Raw genomic sequence first — 22302 nt, forward strand, 5'->3', positions numbered from 1 at the left:
TTTTCATCCCTATAAGATGGCGATAGTGCAGGAACTTTCAGAACGTGACTTCAATTCTCGGAAGAACGCGTGTGAGCTTCTTCTTGATGTCGTTCCCGAGGGTGCTATTGTTTTTTTTTTAGCGATGAAGCCCATTTTCATTTGTGTGGGTCGGTTAACAAACAAAACATGCGCTACTGGGCTGACACCAACCCTCGAGAATTGCATCAAAAGCCTTTGCATTCACCCAAAGTCACAGTGTGGTGTGCAATTTTCTCAGCTGAAATTATTGGTCCCTGGTTGTTTGAGGAAAATGAGGTTACAGTGACAGTGAATTCGGACCGGTATGTAAACATGCTACAGAATTTTTTTTCCCCACAGCTAGAAAATTTGGATTTGGGGGACACTTGGTTCCAACAAGACGGTCCAACAGCACACACTTCAAGAACATCGATGGCTGTTTTGAGGGAACACTTTCCAGAGCGCCTTATCTCAGTTAGAGGCGATTTGGAATGGCCGGCACGCTCTCTCGATCTGTCCCCTTGTGATTTTTTTCTATGGGGTTTTTTGAAATCCCGTGTTTATGTGAACCGTCCAAGAAGCCTACAAGATTTGAAGACCAATATCCAAGAAGAAATGCTATGCTAACAAGAGTCATGACAAACGGCAGAAATCGGTTTACGCAATGTATGGAGAATGGGGGACGTCACCTAACAGATTTGATCTTCAAAACAATCTAAATAAAAACTTTAGACATATACCTACATTATAAAAAATTAATAAATATTTTCCGATGCATACAATAGTTTTTATTGAGTTTTGAAAAAAGGAAGTTATGCTGCCGCACCCTGTATAAATGAAAACATTCCAGTGTTACAGCGCTCAAATAAAGTAAAACCACGGCGCCTAACAATTCTCAGCAGAACTGTTTCTTATAATCCCTGTATTTTCAGTAAAGTGGCACCTTTCATTTGTCGGTAAATTCCAGGAATCCCAAATATTTTCTAGAGAGGGGAAGAAGGGGCTGATCATTAGGATTGCGAAAAAGAACACCCGTCTTCAATGTGACAACTGGAAGGATATTTGCGGGCTTCAAAGATAATGACTAAAATAATTCTGCAACACATCATAGAATACCTCGAAAGCTTGACCAACAGATAGTTGATTGGTTCTGGCTCTTCATTGATTTTGGGAAAGCTTTAGATAAAGTGAACAGTATTTCTACATAACAAGGACATTCTAGAAAAACTAATAGCCTTTATCAGCGACATTTGACAGCGCGAAATGTGACTTGTTGAGTGGAAGTAAAATATCGGAGGTATCCAATAATAATAATAATAATTGTTGGCGCGACAATCCAATTGCCTCAAGGTCTTGAGGTATCTTAAAGCACTATATTCAAGACCGTAACGGTACACTACAGGATTATAGTATCCTATAGGAGGCAATGTGGCCAGCATTGTGCTCGCCCGAGATTATTACCCTAGTTAGACTGAAGTACTCATGCACAGCTGACTCGACTGACATCCGATGTCAAATCCCATACAAATCCCACTGCCACTAGTGTGATTGATATGCCAACCTTGCGCTCTAACCACTTAACAATCCGGAGAAATTCAAATGAAGTCCAATTCAAAATCCGACAATTCTGCAACCGATATTATTTCTGTTCTTTATCGATGACGTTTTCGATCCTAGTTTACTCGAAAGACGTAAAGGACTTAAATGGCCAACAATATCCTTCCTCATACACTTAGGTAATGTATGTTGATAACATTTGTTGGTTCTTCCACCGGCCATGAATCAGAAAGGAGGTAAAAAGAGTCGCACCAAAGGTAAATATCAATAACACCCAGGTTTTCTTCTATCTGCATGGAAGAGCGGAGCATTGTAGTTGATTAATTTGAACAAATAAATCTGGGTTGTATAGTTTTTGCAACAAATGCCTCGAGTTCAATTTCATTCGATGCATTGGCAGCGCTATATCAACCTCTTTTCCATAATCTAGAAATCAACATCAAGTTGAGTTTTATCCAATGTTATCTCTGCGGTACTACTAGGGAGTAGTGGGGAGAAGATGCCCACTGAGAGTGATTTGTTAAAAATCATATCAAATTTCTTAATCTGCAAGTTGGTTTCTGATAAGACCTTAACTGTGAGGTACCGATGCAGGCTAAGGAACATTTAAATAGCGCTATGCACCAACGAAGATTTCCGATATAATAGAATGTTTTCAAAATTATACGCAGTTCAGAAGAGGTTTCCTAAAGGTGACGAACACTTTGTTGTCTTGTTGACCGTAAACCCGTGGATTTAGGAGTTGAATGTGAGTTATGATTTTGCTTTTCGCAAAATACCAAAAAATATATTTTATAGTTGGGCAACAGACCCAGCTGAATGAAATACTTTCTCTAGAATACCGAGAATACCGATGAGCCGCTATTAAAAGTGACTTTATCTCAGTCGTGAATAAAATTGTCGGCCACGTTCCAAAAGCTGAGGAGGTGAAAGACTTCACCACGATCCTGAATCGTATAATATCCGGTGAAGTCGCATCCCTTCTGAATTATATATATTTACCTCTTCTGAATGATATAAAGCCATCATTATATACTGGCACTAACTCCTCCTTAAAGCAGAAGCACAATTAGAGAAGCTACTTCCACTCATCCGTAATTATTGCCGATCTGAGACCCTTCTGAATGATTGAAAGAAAGGCGTGATCGTGAAGATCCTGAAGACGGGCATGCCATGGAATATGCCATCTTTCCTCAAACACTTTGAACACGCTGACAACATCTGCTGGCTTTTTTATCAAGTCATAAAGAGACGAATGGAGTTGTTCTATATATCAACGGTAACACCAAGGTCCTCTGTCTGATTGGTTGTTGCATTAATGGGCAGAACATAAAAGACGCTGGTCAATTCGCATCGAACTTTATGCCTCCCGATGCATTAGCACCGCTGGCTGAATCCGCCTTCGTTCTTTGTCCAAAATTTGAAAATCTAGCTATCGCAATACTAATATCAAGTTAAGGTTGTTCAGCATGTTCTTTCAGTGCTATTATGAGGAGTATGTGAGTAAAGAATAACCGCCACTATTACTCAAAAGCTCCAAGCTTCCGTCAGTTCGTGTCTGTGTTGTGTCATTAGGGTATCATTGGCTAAGACAACAACTAACGAAGGACTTGGTCCATGTACGGGCCAAATATATAAGGACGTGTTGACCAGGAAGCGCAAGTAGGAATGGATGAGTTACAGATTAAGGAAGGGCGACAACTGCAATGCCCTCATTGCTATGTCATACAATACAACTCACTATCCCAGGATGATCGATGACGCATGTAGTTTATATGAGCAAGTCCCACTTTAATGGGTGTTGAAAATAAAGCCAGTAAAATTCCACAGCAAAATTTGTAGAAAAAAAAAGTTTGCGCCCCCCACCCTTACAACCCACACATGTCTTTTACTATATGCGTGGAAATTCATAGTCTGTATATGTCCATCAAATGTCATCTCAATAAGTGCACCCGAAAAAGTACGTGTGTGGGACAGACCACGGTCCGAAAACCTTAACAAACCGAAAACCGGTACGACAGGTGTTCTGTTTTTTTCTATAAGAACATTTGATAATAGATATGTATGTTGCATATGTATTTATCATATCAGAATACTTTTTCTAATGTGTTTTCAGTGTTTTGAGTTGCAATAAATTTACTATAACTTTGGCAGTAATGGAGGGATTTTCACCAAACGGTATCATGATTTATATCATAGTCTATATATTGACAACCATAGGATGAACTACTATTATTAACTTTATTTGAACAGATATGTATACGGATTTGGTATTCTGAGCCTTGGACACCATATAGGGGCAGCTCTGCGGTTTTTTTTTCAGGTTTTTCGTCTTCGTAGATTCTGAAAATGGGTCAGTGAAAGCAATGATCACTTTACATCCCCCGCACTCTTCCCATCCTCCTTCACAACTGATGTGAAAACCAATACCGGCTTCGAAAAGCACTAATCGATACCATTAATTTAATATTCCATATGATTATATTCTGTGAATAAAAGCTTAAATTTTTTTTGCAAGTTTCCTTCCCCCCTTAAACTTTACGTAGAACGATGTTACTCTCTGCATGTGCGGGCGTTCACAATTCCAACCTTTCCACCAAATGGCTGACAGACAGGCATTAAAGGTTGAAAGTTTTATTTAAAAAAACCTTAAAAATGAAGTGGCAGACGATTCGTCATTCTCTGCCGCATAATTAGCTCTTGTTAATGTTCAGGTTTCCAATATCTTGCATGGTTGCAAAGGCGGAAAAGAGGTAGATAGGAAGATGAATTGAGCGTATGTATATCGAACTATGTATATTTTATTAGATTATCGAATGCTTCGAAAGAAGATCCATGTATATTGGCCAACAAAGATGATATTTTAAAAAAAACCCCATTACTCTTCGTGATTCTATAGTGGAGAGCTTACGAGCGCATTATCGGCCGCGACTTCATCATATCAATTAATGGCTATCGAAGCAAGAGAACGCTGGGAGTAATGCGACAAGTAAAGAGAAAATATGGTCAAAACCTAAAAAATTAAAAGCAAAAAAATGAATAGCTCCTTCGCAAGTAAGCTGAAAATGAACACAAATCTGAATTAGTGGAAGAATACCATCGTATTATAATAAATTTCTGGTTTAGCTATAATAAAATTTTATTTGCGTCTATAAAAATAAAATGTCTAACCATTCCCTAAAATCACCAATATATTTTAATGGTTGCTTATGCTAATACATTTCAAAGTCATACCTGGTGTTTATGGTGTTCACTCCACCATTTTACCTACCTAAACTTACCCATTCTGTTCACATTGTACAACCTCCGCCCAAGTACCGGTTTTTGATTTTAATTAAAATCCCTTCTAGTGGAAGGAAATGTTTGAGAATTTCGATTTTTCACCGGATGTTTTGTAAACGACAAGATAGGGACGCACAATGAAGAACGAAAAATTAGTTCTTGACGACAAGAATCTTTTGAATAAGTCCAAAATGAGACTAAGGAAGCCTTAGTCGTCGCTAAACTTGCGGAACTTAATAGGGACAAAGTCGATTATAATTTTCAATCATGTACCATCACAACGCTGTAATGCGGACCATCCTATTTCCTACCTTATCCAGAGTGAGTACAATGTACGGTGAAGATGCTAAGATGACTGAAATTGATGGTTTTTCAAGCGATTTACTCTTGAATGAAGTGACTTTGTAAATGGGTTAAGCTATGTCACTCGTTACCTTCTGAATGGAAGGAACAGCTGCAACGAGGGCAGTCCTTTGTTATGAATGATACGACTTTTCTTGGGAACCAAGTTTTGAAAAGCAAAAGCATGTCAGCCGTTAAACAGGATTGGCTCTTGCTGTTATTTGTGCTAATTCCTATTTCGCTTTTGGTAGTAAAGAAAAATGCTCTTAACCATGGGGTTGTAAGGAGTCATCGACACATGGACATGAAAGACGCACCGAACGGTTGAAGAGCTCAACTTGAGTTGCCCATTCTATCAATGCAACCCAGTCCAATCTTGATGAAAATGAGGCAGGAAAAATGATGGGAATTCATTCATTCAGAGAAAGCTTCAATTATAGCGGTAGCTGGCCGGAGATTGGCAGCTGGTGTTGTAGGTGTAGAAGTCTTTATATGAAATGAAATTGATTTCCTTATAGTAGCGAATTTCGGAGGAGATTCGATGGAAATTGAATAGAACTTGGATTTTTCAACTTATGCGAATTTCACAGGGAAATGAAGAATACTTGCTTCTGATTGTTCTAAGTTGGTATAGGATGAGAAATGTTGAAATCACCAAGAGAAGGCCGGGTAAAAATCGAGTCTTAGGGTTGATAACTGTTAACATTGCAGGTAGACTTTTCAGATCAACTTAAGTCATTCTGGAAATTCTTCGTTTTGAACTCTCATTATCCGGAAACCCAAAACAATTCCTCGGACGTAAATAAACAACAATATCGCTAAAAATTTCCCCGATTGAGCTATTGATTCACGGTTCTCGAGACCTTGTTGTAGAAAAAGTTAATAATGGCGTTTGTTACTTCGTTATATTAACGATAGCAGAGCAACACTTATCCACAGCACAGCCGTCAATTTTCCCAATAATTGTTTGTTGAACAAAACCGAAACTTTTACTTTCTAGTTACCAAAAAAGTCGGACGATTCCGCAGGTAGATAAGCAATCAGTAGCTGTGCATAGCAAAAAAGGGCTCTGTTGGCTGACAACAACCGTGCGCCGATTTCATCATCGTGGCTGTTGTCGGTTGTGATTTTCGACCCTAGATAGGAGAAATGGTCAACGGTCTCAAAGTTGTATTCTCTTATCCTTATTCTTCTTCGTGTTTGACCAGTGCGTTTTGATGTTGTTGGTTGATTCGTCTTCGGTGCTGACGTTGCCAACATATATTTTGTCTTGCCTTCATTGATGTGCAGCCCAAGATTTCGCGCCGCCTGCTCAATTTGGGCGAAGGCAGTTTGGACGTCTCGGGTGGTTCTTTCCATGAATTCGCTATCGTCAGCATAGGCCAGTAGTTGGGTGGACTTGAAGAGGATCGTACCTCTTGCATTTACCTCAGCATCACGGATCACTTTCTCGAGGGCCAGGTTAAAGAGGACGCATTATAGCGCATCCCCTTGTCGTAGACCGTTGTTGATGTCGAATGGTCTTGAGAGTGATCCTGCTGCTTTTATCTGGCCTCGCACATTGGTCAGGGTCAGCCTAGTCAGTCTTATTAATTTCGTCGAGATACCCAATTCTCTCATGGCCGTGTACATATTACCCTGGCTATGCTATCATAAGCGGCTTTAAAGTCGATGAAGAGATGGTGCAACTGCTGTCCATATTCCAACAGTTTTTCCATCGCTTGCCGCAGAGAGAAAATCTGATCTGTTGCTGATTTGCCTGGAGTGAAGCCTCTTTGGTATGGGCCTCTATAATTGCTGCACTGTGTGATATCTCCCTTTTTATGTATGAGACAGATTATGCCTCGTTGCCAATCGTCAGGCATTGATTCGCTGTCCCATACCTTGAGCACAAGTTGATGAACCACTTGGTGTAACTGGTCGCCTCCATATTTAACTCTGTGTGAACTGTGAACTGTAATTCCATCGGCTCCTGGCGACTTAGATTTTTTAGCCGATGAATTGCACGGACTGTTTCTCCTATATTTGGTGGTGGCAGTATTTGTTCGTCTTCAGTTGGCGGGACCTCCAACTCGCCGAGGTTCTGGTTGTTCAGTAGCTCATCAAAGTACTCAACCCGTCGCTCTAATATGCCCATTCTATCGGAAATCAGATTTCCTTCTTTGTCTCGGCAGGATGAGCATCGAGGTGTATAAGGCTTCATCCTGCTGACTTGTTGGTAAAACTTCCGTGCCTGGTGCGGTTGCTTCCTGTACTTTTCTAGTTCACAGACTTGTTGGTTCTACCAGGCTTCCTTTTTCCGTCTGTGATGTCGCTTCTCCGCTCGACGGAGTTCGTGATAAGTCTCTGCGCGTGCCCGCGTTCTTTGAGAATGCAACATTACTCGGTATGCGGCATTCTTCCGTTCCATTGCTAGCTTACATTCATCGTCAAACCAGCCGTTCCGATTCGTTTTGCGGCTGGGGCCAAGTATGTTTGTGGCAGTTATCTCAGATCCTTTTAAGTACCGTTCAGTCACACTCCCGCACCGATACCCCTATCCTACGCAAATACAACATGAAATGGTATGGTAACTGGGTTGCAACAATTATTCCTGATCAATTACAAAGTTATAATTGAGTATATTAACGCAACCCTCCGGATCACCAAGCCAGGTGGAATGTAGATGTCCTCCATCATAATTGTCTCGACGATAAGACACCACCCAATTGGTAAATATACAAGCATGCAGTCTGCAAGCAAAGGAAGTGATCGCTGTTACCCGAGTGGTCTATTAGAAAGATCTTCACAATAAACTGGAGAAAGGAGTAATTCTACCGGTCAGCGCCACTGAAGTCGAGGGAGCAATAAAACAAATGAAATCAGAGAAACCGACGGGCCCTGACGACATCGCATCTGAAAAAGATTTTTGAACGCATTTTTGACAACCGTATTCGCAACATCCTTCAAATAATCGCTAATTAACGCTGGTTTGTCAAGACCTTAGGTACTGCTGACGCAATGCTCGCTGCGTGGTTACTCATGGAGAAACACAGTGCGAAGCATTATCCTATTTACATTGAATTTCTGGATCCAGAGGAAGCATTTGACCGTCTGCCACACGAACTCATCTGGTATGGCCAATTTTTCTACCATAGATATTGCCCTTATAGACTTTCTGGGTGGGATCATTTTCATCCATACGGATTAAGTGACCCGCCCACCGTAACCTATTGAACCGGATTTTATCCACAACCGGACGGCCATGGTATCGCTCATTGATTTCGTTGTTATGTAGGCTATGGAATCGTCCATCCTCATGTAGGGGACCAACAATTCTACGGAGGATTTTTCTCTCGAACGCGGCCAAGAGTTCGCAATTCTTCTTGCTAAGAACCCAAGTCTCCGAGGAATACATGAGGACTGGCAAGATCGCAGTCTTGTACAGTAAGAGCTTTGACTCTATGGTGAGACGCTTCGAGCGGAACAGGTTTTGTAAGCTGAAATAGGCTCTGTTGGCTGACAACAACCGAGATAGGAGAAATTAGCAACGGTCTCAAAGTTGTAGTCTCCTATCTTTATTCTTCCCATTTGAACTGTGCGACTTGATGTTGTTGGTTGGTTGGTTTTCGGTGCTAACGTTGCCACCGTATATTTTTTTTGCCTTTATTGATGTGCAGCCCAAGATCTCGCGCCGCCTGCACGATCTACCATGGTCCGAAAAGTTAAGTTCGTAAGGAAGTGTGGCGAGCATATTAAAACCGCTTCGTGTCTCCGTCGGTGTTCATCAAAGAGGCTCCGCCTCGTCACACCTCTTTGTTCTTGTTATAGACACTGTCACACAGGACATCCGGCGTTCAGCGTTCTATACATTGCTTTATTTATTATATAATTATTTCTGATAAATTAAAAAGTTGTAATTCAGTTTATTAATATAAACGGAACTAAACAGATAGAAGAAATGATAACTATCGGTTTATTTGTCAATTAAAGGAGGTGGACAAAATAATAACTTGTATGTTTTTCAGGTTTTGAGTAAAACAAAATCGGCTTCCTACCTGTCTGTCACTCACTTATACGGTTTCAAACAAAATTTGATGGACACATGGAAACCATGAAATCCCACGCATACAGTGAGTGACAAAAATTCACGTGGAGTTTAAAGGGGGATGAAAACATTTTTTCAACTCAATGTACTTAATGTACGAGCAGACTTTAACTGTGATATAAATTGGAAAATGTGCGTGTAAGAAATCAAAATGTGCATACTTAAAAGTGAATCACGACTCATTTTCGTTACCTAACCTAATTCAAGGTTATACACATAATACAAGGTTGTGCAAAATCTTGGCTTGAAGGTATGTCCCATCCCGACATTTGCTCAAATAAACTTACTAATAGTATATTGCTAGCTTTTTGAAATTGACAGAAACATAATTCATCCCACCTGTACCAGCAGCATATTGCAAAGCTTCGTGGAAATCCGGGGGTTAGTATCAAAGTAATAGCAGTTCTATTTTATTAATGTTGCTGGAATTTTTACGCAGGACGAAACCTCATTAAAATCGATTCTATGTCTGTCTATCTGCCACACAAAATTTACTCAGAAACGGCAGAACCTATAATCACAAAATTTAGATAGAACCTGTGATCTATGAATTCCGTTACAAATGGCAAGTGACACCATTTTGTGTTGAGTTTAAGGGGATTCCCCATACATGTGAAAGTTGGGGTAGCTTTTTTGACAGAATATCGTCACGTGGAGTATCAAATGAAGGAGCTCCAATAGTACTTTTTGAAACTGGCCCAATTTTTGATACTGACTTACCTATAGGGGAGTGCGAGCTTAAAATATAAGCTCCCTAAAGTAAGGCACTATCCAACTAAAAAATCTGAAAAAAATCACAATGATGTATCTGCATGAGGTCTACGCTTCAAAATACATCCCTAAGCTTCAAAATACATCCCTAGGCCTCAAAATAAACTCCCCTTAAGTCCGTTTTAGCATCAACATAAGGGATAATATAGGGCATATTTGTGAAAAGTTTGAAGGCAATCCAACTACTATTAATGAAGTTATAGAAGGTCAAAAATTCGCATTTTACAAAAATTTATGGCACTCTAAGGTGTGTATGGCGCCATCATAATATAAAATGAACTTATATTGGCGGTAATGAAGTGTGCGGGTATTGTTCAATAAGATGGACATTTATGTGCGTTAGTACCAACGGTATTTAATTTATGTGTATATGTATGCTTTTGTGAAGCAGATGATGCGTATATATATGCACGCATCATGTTTGTTTGTTTAGGATGAACACAATATTTATGCTTTTGATATGCATGTCTATATGCGTACCTTGGAGTTTGACAATATATAAAGAAATATTTTGCGTTCTTAACAAAATACCGGTATAGAAGGAATAACAAACTCACTATTCGGCATTTAAAAACTAAAATTTGTCTTTTTTCTTTTCATTATAAAGTAAGCCGGAAAAACGACACACAACCGAAGAAAAAAGTGCATGGTGAGTGTCTCATATAAGATGAACACAAAACCTTTATACCCGAAGTACCCAGCTTCCGGTATCTCTACCTGTTTGTACAGTACAGCCCGATAATTCGTATTGTGAAGGGACTGACGGTTTGGTACCAATTATAGAGATTACCAATTATCAGGAGTGTAAAGTAAAGAAAATCAAATCTACGTACCGGTAAATTTCTTCGGTTAGTGGTAAGTACTGCTTCCGTCTAATGTCCTACAAACAATTGACAAGTGTTCGCCAACCATGAACCGCGTTAATCTGAACCTTTTTAATGAGACGTGAAACTACGGTCGGTTTAGTATCCTCCGCGAAATTAATAGTGACCACAAGATCAATGGTGACCAAGGGTCAGTACTCCGTTATGCATAATTATCCACAAGAGTGGACCTAGGACGGCCCTTTATGCGACGTCACATATTGTTCGATATGGCTTCAATCCTTCGTCTGATCAGAAGCCTATCGATTAAGAAATCGGTGATGATTCTCATCAAGTATGGCTGGCTGAAGTCAGGTTAATTTGATTAAGACCTCAAGTATTTTGCTGCATCGCTCGTAAACCCCCTGTTTTGAAATCTAAACTAATTCTTATTATTCTCTTCTCAAACTGAACTGACTGCGTAGTGACCTTATACCCCACAAAGAAGTGAACAGGAAACACTAATATTATGTGAGAAAAAAGAAAAAAATTCCAAACACCTCAAGTGACGTTTTAAAGATATCTGCTCACGCTCGGTAGGCGACCCAACTAATCCGAGCTTTGCTGGCGATCATGCCTCTTTCATATTTAAGCCACAGATTTCCTGTCTTCTGAACTGACTGTATTTCTAGCTGTTATACGTAATTTTCTCGAAAACAGCTAGATCTATTCGAACTAAATTTGGTGGACATATAGAAACTAAGAAATCCCAGGGATACAGTGAGTGACAAGAGTTTGTAAGAATTTTAAAGGGATTACTCACAAGTTCGGGGTGAGGTTTTCTTTTCTTCAAATATATCCCTGTGAGTTTTCAAATGAAAGGCCTCAATGACTACTTTTAAAGCAGATCTTAGATTCGATATTAGTTGCAACATAAGGAAGTACGGCACCAAAAAAAAGGCGAAATTAAACTAAAAATTCTCAATGATGCGCCTATATAAAATTTAGACCCCGAAACATATCCCATTCTGATTCTATTCAAATAAATTTCCTGATAGTATATTGTCAATTTTTTTAAACTGATTGAAAAAAATCCCTAAGTTCATGTTAGGAGTGGAAAGTCACTACATAATGCTACTTTGTATACTGTTGGAAGGTTTCATGCAAATCCTGGCATTGATAGCAAAGTTATAGCAGGTCATTATCAATTTTCGTGCGAATTTAATACGTCTGACATATAACTCTATTGACCTTTATATGAGGGTTCTACTTTTCTCAATACTTTTTTGTATCTGCTTTACGTGAACTTCTGCAAAATTCATAAAAAATTATCAATTGTCACCCTGCACTTATAAAAGTGGACTCAAGACCTCTCAGATAAGAGAAAACAAGCCTTTCATACCTGAAGCGTCCGGGTTCCAGGCTTGTATAACTTTAAATCCCAATTATGATAGTTAGTTAGTTTAGTTAAATGGGGGGAGCCGCAGCTCCGAGCACTCAGGCCATTATTAGGCCCATTGTACTATCCCCGTAAGTTGCCTATTCAATGGCTTCCTGCCTACGGTGTTCGCAGGCTTTAGCGAATCTGAGAACATTCTCAAGAGGCAGAGAGTGTGCAGATTCTTCATTGAAGAAAACCTTGCCAAGGTGCCTTCGTCTGAGATCTGAGGATGCCGGGCAGCTGCATAAAAAGTGCAGGGCAGTTTCCTCCTCCTCCTCACATTGGCTGCACACAGCCGAAACCACTACCCCAATCTTTTCCATATGGTAGTTTAAGGGGCAGTGTCCCGTCAAAAGCCCTACTAGGGTTTTCATGTTCCACTTCTTAAGGGACAACAAAAATGCCGCTCTAGTGGCCCTAGGCTCCTTCACAAGGATTTTCGCTTGCCGGCAAGAGTCCAAATTTCTCCACTCGGTTGCGTGAATCCTTGCAATTTCACCTTTCAGAGTAGACTTGACAGTAGATGGTCGGATTCCAAGAGTTGGTTCTGGGCCCACCATTGTGGATCCAGACCCTCGGCGAGCCAGTCTATCAGCCCCCTCATTACCGGCGATGTTAGAGTGCCCCGGCACCCACATCAGGAATGTTTCGTTCAGTCGGCCAAGTTTCAGCAGCACCCGATGACAACTCCACACCAACTGGCTTGATATGTTGTTGCCATTTGGTGCTGATAATGCCGCCCGACTGTCGGAACAGATTCGAATGGTGCGACCCCTCCATTTTTGTCGCAGACATTCTTCTGCTGCCAATGAAATGGCATATATCTCCGCCTGGAATATGGTCGTCATTTTTCCGAGGGGTCGGGCCAGTTCTATAATCGGATTCTCCGAGAACACGCCTGCACCCAATCCATCCTCCGTGACTGACCCGTCGGTGAAGATTATTAGGTCTGTAATCTGAAAAGACTCATGGCCACTTGTCGACCATTCTTCTCTTTCGGTGATTACGACAGTGTATGTCTTTTCAAAGACAAATCTGGAAACCATATGATCGGTCGGCATCAGGGCTACCGGATGTTTTTCAAGGAATTTCCGTCTATATGGATTGGCTGCCTTTCCACGCCCCAATGGTATCGAGCCTATATGCGTCGTTGACTGCTTTCCGTTTCACCTCCAAGTGGATGGGGGGTAAATTTAGGATGGCTTCAAGTGCCGCAGTCGGCGTAGTACTCATTGCTCCAGTAATACTTAGGCAACCAAGTCTCTGAATCTGCGTTAGCAGCTTCCTGCTGTTAGCAAAGTTCAGTCTTGGCCACCAGACGATGCATGCATACATCAAAATGGGTTTTATTATGGATGTATACATCCAATATATCCGTTTAGGTGAAAGTCCCCAGGTCTTACCTATCGCATTCCTACAGCACCAGAGCAATCTGCAGGATTTCTGGTATTGTTCTTGGATATGATGCTTCCACGTTAACTTGGAGTCGAAATGTACTCCTAAGTACTTGACTGTTTGTGCCAGCTGGATTTCCGCCCCTGCTAAGGTGGGTAGCATATAGCTGCCCCACCTGACGTTCTTAGTGAACATAACTAGTCCAGTCTTTCTAGCGTTCACCGTGAGTCCATTGCGGAGGCACCAGCTGTGGATTACATGCAGAGTTGCATTCAAGCAGTCACATACTGTGTTCGCAAACTTGCCGGTAATTATTACGGCTAGGTCGTCCGCAAATGCTTGCGCGAAGACTTTTTTGTCCTCCAGGAGCCACAGCAGGGTATCCATCACCAAGAGCCATAACAGTGGAGAGAGAACCCCTCCCTGTGGGCAGCCCCTGAGACATCCTGCTTCAATAGACTTCTAGCCGACCGATATGTGGATTTTTCTCCACTCTAGCATGTGAAGGATCCAACTGATTAGCAGCGGTTCGATTCCATGCTGTCTTGCCGCATCACAAATTGCCGCAAATGAGGCATAATTGAAGGCACCTTCGATGTCCATGAATGCGCCTAAGGCGTATTCTTTATCGGACATCGCCTTTTCAATTTTTGCCGTAAGTTCATGGAGTGCTGTCTCCGTGGATTTGTATTTCTGGTAGGCGTGTTGCCTATGGTGAAGTGGCCATTTAGGAATGTGTGTATCCCTTATGAACCGATCTACTAATCTTTCTAGTCCTTTTAGCAGGAAGGACGTTAGGCTGATCGGTCGAAAGCTTTTTGCGTCTGTGTAGGTGGGTTTTCCTGGTTTGGGAATGAACAACACCTTCACATCCCGCCATCTAATTGGAATATAAGCGTGTGCTAGGCATGCCCGATATATATTTCGAATGTGTCGACCCAGGGCATCCATTCCTTCTATTACTAGCGCAGGAATGATGCCATCCGGACCTGCAAACTTATATCTGTGGAACGAGTTAAATACCCATTTCACTCGCTCCAGTGATACTACTTTGCATGCCAGATTCCAATCTCTCGGTTAAGGGCTGTATGCACCTGTTGGCCCCGAGATTAGATTTTGGATGCTGCCTGGGAAGTGTACTTCAAGCAAATGATTTGCCGTTTCTTCATCGCTTTCTGTGTACTTCCCATTCTGTAAACGTAAGTAACCCAGTTTCTGGCTACGTTCTTTGACCAGAATTCGCTTCAGCTTTGAGGTTGCCTCAAGAGAGTTAGTCTCTTCGCAAAAGCGTCTCCAAGATGATCGTTTGGCCGATCTTATGCTCTTCTTTAGAGCCTTCTGTGCCTCTTTATAGCGATTCCAGCTAGTGCTTAATTCGCCCTTCAGAGCACGATTAAGGAGCATCCTTGTCGTTCTCCTCTGTTTTGCCAAATCCGAGTTCCACCATGGTGTTTTACCCTTCTTTGGCATCTTGAGTGGACAGCTTTCTTCGAAAGCTTCTCTCATGCTAGTTGTGATCATCTGGGTTGTCTTCTTAATTCCAGCAATGGATTTGATGCGCCTCCCAGGGATCGTGACTCGGGCGTTCAATTCTGTTTGATACATTACCCAATCTGTCAATTATGATAAATTCAATACAAAAATGATATTTTCATTTTTACTGTGCAATTCTCTGTGGAGTATAGGGCATCCATACAGTCTACTCGTTATTATTTTCAAGTTATCACAATTTCGGCAGGTACCAGATTTTTTCTAATACTATGCACTAAGTGTTAACGATTTAGGCTCGGATAGGATCGTACTTAGAAATATATATAGGGTCTCTGGTGGTGGCGACCGGTGGTAGGTTAATAGCAAAATCTGTCAGAAACTCCCCGCAATAATATTGTGAAATGGTGTAATTCTGCAAGATTTGAACCAAACTGTGGGAGAGCCGCTGAGGGATTTAGGTACAATATGTGTAGCTTAGAATATTATGGGAATCACAATCACCCTCTCGAATACCAATTTTTTTTGACCTCCCGAGCTAGTTCTTCAAGAAATTATCACTTTCCAGTCCCACCTTCCTTCTCTAACATCAAATATCCAAAATTAGCCTGCTTTTGAAAGTACTAATCAAAACCTTTCATTCGTTTTCCCACATGACAATATTTAGTGAAAAAACATTTGACACCATGCGTTTACATACATGCATACCCCCTTCAATTCAACGCAGAATGATGTTGCTCACTGCATATGAGGGAATGCACAGTTCCCACCTCACCTTTCCACCAAATTTCGTTCGGCGTGCTAGACAAACCGTAAACCGATTTTAATATTTTTCGGATAAAAATTAAAACGCTAGGCTTGGCATTCCGATTGCGACGTCCTTGAAATAAGTTCAAATATTGCTGGCATTTTCTGTTTTTAACAGTGAAACAAAAGAGAAATATTTCATGTAAATATACCAAATTAATACCGCATTATATTAAAGTATAGTATATAAAACAACATTTCTAGATGAAAAAATTATGAAAAAAGGGTTGTTTGGGCAGTTATCTCTCCCCTTAACACAAAGAAGGTATTATAGCAAAATGTGTGAGATCGTGAAATGAGCATTTTTTAATTTGTGTAGCATATTAATAGTGTAGTTATCATAGTGATACAAATTTCGTAACATAGATTCTTCTATATTCACAACTTTCATAACCAATAAAAGAATCGCAAAGTTTCTTTAGAAAAATATGTTCCCAGTATTTGATGCCCAAAGTTTATTACCGCTCTCTTATTCATTTAAAAATCTGAAATCATTTAAAAAGAATATTGAACAAGCTAACCAGTGTGATATAGCATTTTCTCCTACCGCTTTTCACTTTCACAGACAAATATGCGGCCTAATATGCTGAACCTTTCGAATATTTCCTACCACGACCACCTGAACTTTCCAATAGCTTAACAAAACTCAGCTGATAACATGCTTCATTTGCAGATTCACTTCTGCATAGTTTTTGCTCTCCCATGCTGAAAAGAGCTGCCTTAGGTATCTCGCATATCAAAAGAACTTACTCATTTTTGTAGAATCCTTTCGCTTCCTGAAAAGTTTCCGTCAGTTTCTTCAAAGGAGCTCCGTGGAAGCACTTTTCACTATTTTCCTTTCTTTCTTCGAAATCGAAGAAATTCACTATTTCACTTTGCGGCGAACACTCTACCCGATATTTTAAGTTCAAAAGTGAATTGAACAAAAACTTTGCATGAACACATTTTCACATTTTTTGGTTGAGAATGAACACGAAAAGCACTAAATGGTATTGATAACACTTTTCTTGGCAGTGAAAATCGATTTTGTTACCACTTCACTTTGGCTGGATATTGAGCGTTTAAGTTTTCAAAAAGTGTGGTTTTTCCTTCTGATGGAGTCATTCAGTGGCGTCTATTCACCCGTACCGTACGGAAGCAATTCTTCTCGTATATGCGGTTCACTATCCTTCTAGTCATTTAGTTGGATATCTCACAGAACTTTGCCATCTCCTGAAAAGTAGAAACAAAAGTTAATATTATCTGTCAACTGCTAAATTTTATATTGAAGATAAATGATTAATATAGACCAATTGCAAAAGAATTTACTGTTTGGAGTAAATATCTTTTTATCCATGGTCAGTTCCATTTAAAAACTCCAGCTCATCCACACTTTAGGATGGGAGATCAAGAAAAAATAATCGTAGCTCCGATGGCACATACATAATAAAAGTAGGCTTACAAAAAATACCACCGATCTGCTACTTTTCAAAACCCATTGAGGAGCATGAATATAAAACCAGCTTCATATCATGCCTAAAAGAAAGTTTGAAACAAAATCCTGATATGAAAAGGAAAGTTCAAAGTAGTAAATGTGGTCCTTTAATTACAGCTCACAGGCGTACTCGCATCTTCAGTATTTGTAAAGTTTCCTGGTATCTTACACTTTGCTTTCTAGACTATTCCAGTTAGTTGGACTGATTAAGATGACAATAAATGTGTTAACACATGAAAAGCTCATTGTTAAGGTTTTGTATTATATAAAACAAAACTTTAGTAAAATCGGTTTATTGTCTGTCTATGCCACGCATTTTTCTCTCGATTAGTACTTTCCGATCCCGGCTTTTGGCATTTGTTGGCAAGGTGGAGTGAGAGTTGTTGAAAGTGATTATTTCCTTAACGGACCATTCTCAGAAACTATCCAACCAAAAAACCACTATATGGTGCCTAGGCCGATATCTGCTCAAATAAAGTGGATAATAGTATATTACTACAGTTTTTAGTAATTGGCCGCGAAACCCCCCTTAAGTTCATACTGGCACAATGAAAGGTATAACATAGCGCACGATTCTACCAGCGTTGGTAGAAATCCCACAATTACTAAAAAAGTTATAATAAGTCAGAGTTGTCGCTTCTTTGTAAATTCAAGACTGAATGTGGATATTCTCACATAATATATGCATATAATACGTGCTTCGTACTAATGGGATAAATACACACTCAAATGCCTTTATAAAAGAAATACACAAAACCTTTCATACGTGCAGCTTCCAGCTTCCGGTTCCCGCCTTGTTTTTGACTTGATTTTTTTGCTTTTCTACATTAACTTTATATTTCTTAATTTTCCTTTTCTATTCTTTTCGCCCCTCCTGTTGCCTTCTATGGTTCTGAGTGTTGGCCAACTACAAAAAAGACAATGAACGGCGTCTCGCGATAATGGAGACGAAGATGTTGCGTTGGACTAGCGGCGTGACACGTGTTGATCACATCCGAAATGAGGATATCCGCGATCGTTATAGAGTTGCAAAGATCGTGGGGAAAATTGCGAGAAAGGCTTCTTCATTTGCCAAGATTGGTCTGAACATCGAAGTCGGTGGTAAACGACCAAAAGGCAGGCCGAAACAACGGTGGCTAGATACGCTGGATAGGAATTTAAAAGCCTCGAGATTACACCCAGATCAGGCATTCGATAGAGCCAAATGGTGAAACCGATCACGACAAGCCGACCCCGCCTGTGAACGGGACAAAGGCTGAAAAAAGAAGATTATTTTCATCGTATTTTTTTTTTCATTATTTTTGTATTCATTTTATTATTTTCTTTTTAATGGTTTGTCTTCGTGAAACTTTCATGTTGTTTCTTTCGTGTTCATTTTAGTTTGTTATCTTGCTTTTGTTGCCTTAAATGGAATTTAATAAATTCCAGGTAAATTTCTTGTTAATTTGAGGACTCCCTTCTTTTCTCCTCCTCCATACCCCGCAAAACTCTCTCAAGGACATCCTCCAAAATAATGGCCTGAGAATGTCAAGAAAAAGTGGGAACCTCAAACGCCGCGATTCATTAACCATCCGAAGCAGGAGGAGCAATGATGAAGGATCTTATCCGCCGTATATCTTCCCTCAATCGTCCGAATCCCCATGTGTGGATATTTTTCAGGATCCGGTGCGGACCCACACACCGGCAAGGGCATGTTAATTTTTGTACAAAGACACGTGGGGAATCGAAGTGTTCGAAGGACCCCTCTCCTCCATATTCCCGAGCTCTGCTAGCACAGAGGCGTGCAAGCTCGAGTCATCGGAACATTTCGATGGATCCACAATATTTGCGGAATTTACCTTCATGGTCAATTTCGTCATATCTTTAGGTTTTCCCTCTAAGTCATCTCCGGCAACTCAGGATGGTCTTTTGACCATCGACGAACCAGTTATTGTCATTAAAGTTTATACCTGATATTCAATAAGACATGGGACTGATAAGTTCTCTTAAAAAGTAGTTATTTGACGCGAAATGAGCATTTTTTACCTACTATGGTAGGAATTTTACCAAACTTTCCAGTATGATGCTGCTTATTCCAGGCTTTCCTACTGTAATTTTAGGGATCAAGGTTGGACTTGAGTGGGGTTCGCAGGTAATTTTCAAAATATAAAAATATACAGGAAATATATTGAGGCAACCGGACTAACGTATTTTTTCTCAGATGAAAAATCTGAGTCCAGTAGTTTGTGAGAACAGGGGCTACAAGTAATTGTCCCATTTCGGACTACCGCACTCCTCCCCTTTGCAACTAATGTGAAAATATCAAATGTGCTTCGAATCGAAACTTTTTTTTTAAACCCCACACGACCATCTTCCCTTTTTTTAGGTGTATAAGGACGTTTCTGAGAATGGGTTCGTTAAAGAAATCATCACTTTCCACCCCTTCCACTCTCCGCCTTTCTAACAAATGTCAAAACTAAGACCGGCTTAGAAAAGTGCTAATCGAGTCCTTTCAGTTGATACCTAACATGACTATATTCGGTGTAAAAAAATGTTACACCCCCCTTTTGTATGCATGGGGACCCCTCTTAATCTCAACGTAGAAGGATATCACTCACTGTATGTCTGGGCGTTCACAGTTCCCACCTTCTCACCAAATGTGTCAATCTGTATAGCTGTTTCTGAGAAAAGTGCGTGTGACAGACAGACCGACAGGCCGAAAATGCAATTCACGGAAAGGGTAGTACCAGCAAAAATTGCCTGGTAGTAACCCTGGACGTGAAAAATACATTCAATTCGGCCAATTGAAATCTAATATAAAAATCGCTAGCGACGGGCCTATCTCGTTGCTATCGTCGATAGTTATTAAACTGAAAGAAGGCGTTGGTATGACACCGATCATGGACCCCAGGAGTACGTTGTTTCCGCGGGTGTCCCGCAGGGCTCCGTATTGGGCCCACTACTCTGAAACATCATGTACAACAACGTACTTAATCTTCCCCTTCCGGAGGAAGCGACAGTGGTGGGTTACGCTGACGACATAGCGCTGGTTGTTGGCGCAAAGCATTTCGAAGATGCTAAGAAAATCTAGTGCCGAAAATGGTAGCACATCAAGAAAATTGGGATGCGGTCAACTGCATGATCACATCTATCCATAATAACCTGCGAAGGGCAGAGAAGAGGAGAGAAGCGCGGACACGTGCGCCGCGTATAGAAGAAAGGTGACTAAGCTAGAATAAGCTGACTCCGCCCCGTGATGTAATACCTTATGGTGGTCCCGCGGGCAGGCTGGGAGTCAGGGGTGGTTTTAGTGGGTAAAAATCCCACACGCTAGTGCGTCCAGACCAGTGTCTTTTGAAGATTTCCACCTCCTGAAAAAAAAGACAGACAGAACTACACATTGAACCGATTTTAATAAGGTTTTTAAAGGGCAGGTGCAGCAATATGTAGATATAAACTCGAAAGATATTGAAGGATTGATTTCTGAAGAGAAAACACTTGAAAGCAAATACAAAGCAAATGTCTTATCACACAAAAGGCAGGCAGATGTCTGTGTTTGAAGCAAATATGTGGTTCCGTCTGAATTGTACAATTAACTCACACAATATGTACATATAAGCAATTGCCACTTACGAAATACGCATATATGAATATTTAAGTTTCTGAGTTCATTATGGACTGTGTATATCGTATTACGTAATGTTGTTGTTAGGCAAATCTTAATTTATACATCCATATTGTGTTGAGTTGAAGTGAAACAAAAGAGTTTTCGCTGTAAACTGATCCTACTGCAAGAAACTGTATGTCTCGGTATTACCAGTGCCATGAGCACGACATTCAGGATTAAAGCAGTTCCACGGTGGTTCGCTGAAACATATACGAGGTGCCTCAAAGATAGAATATTCCCGGAAAATAAACCTCTGGGTGATCCTTCGCCTTATAGGCCTACATGCCTGCTCAACGGCATCGGCAAACTTTTCGAACGGATCATCTTCAATAGGATTGTAACAGGTCTTGCTAGAGCAAGCAAACGTCGATAAACATCAGGATTGGTGAACACAGCATACAGTCGCAGCCAACGCTTAAATACTTAGGAGTCGTGGTTGACCAAAGACTGAAATTCATGCATTGCGAACGTCGTGCGTTTACCGTACAACATCAGACGAAGCAGCCTGTGTGATAGTAGGCATGATCCCCATCGACATCCGAGAATATCACGGACCACACGCTAGCCTCTGAAACATCTTGAAGGCGAACCACAATCTGCTGAGGAAGGAGGAGCTACGGAGGAAAGTTACAAATAACGAGACGAGGCGCAGTTCGTAACTGATCCCATCCCGCGACATAATACCGAAATGGCAGTCCCATAGGATAAGCAAAGGGGAAGGAGGTGATTGAGTGAAAGCGGAAGCCAGCGGTAAGCTTTGAACCTTTCCACCTTCCAACGCATAAAAAAAAGAAAAGGACAAACTTAGATCTTGGGCGTAGAACTTTCCCTATTAGAAGCACGGAGAGAAATCGGGCACGAAACAATCCCAACCCGATGCTGCTATTAGGAGAGCTATATTTCTAGATTCTGGAAAAAGGTCTCGAGTGCCACCAAATCCAGTAACACTGCCTATATGTACAAATTGATCGACATTTATCTTCTGTCCGATTCCGTCTGTCTCCTTCCCCAGATCCACAGCCATTTGTCTAGGTCCATGATTCAGCCAGAGCACAAGCAGATGTCGTCGACGAAATCAAAGTGATTCCACAAAGATATCATAGTTCACTGGATCCCTTTAGTTTTTCGAACCAAGCTGGTATGAAGCACGTACCCTATAACAAGAACAAATTAAATCGACGATAGGACGATCGTTTTCATAGCAGTTTA

The 22302-nt window shown here is 40.7% G+C and overlaps 1 protein-coding gene across 1 annotated transcript in view; it reads right to left on the bottom strand.

Annotated features, from left to right (window-relative positions):
• The window catches only part of LOC119649946, a 542569-nt gene that overhangs the window by 510968 nt on the left and 9299 nt on the right, over window positions 1–22302 (bottom strand). The window contains exon 2 of the mRNA XM_038052366.1: window positions 16724–17185. Within this exon, the coding sequence (XP_037908294.1) occupies window positions 16724–16727 (4 nt within the window). The 5' untranslated portion in view covers window positions 16728–17185. The remainder of the gene's footprint in view (window positions 1–16723; window positions 17186–22302) is intronic.

This window comes from Hermetia illucens, chromosome 2 (assembly GCF_905115235.1).
Source record: "Hermetia illucens chromosome 2, iHerIll2.2.curated.20191125, whole genome shotgun sequence".
NCBI lineage: Eukaryota > Metazoa > Arthropoda > Insecta > Diptera > Stratiomyidae > Hermetia > Hermetia illucens.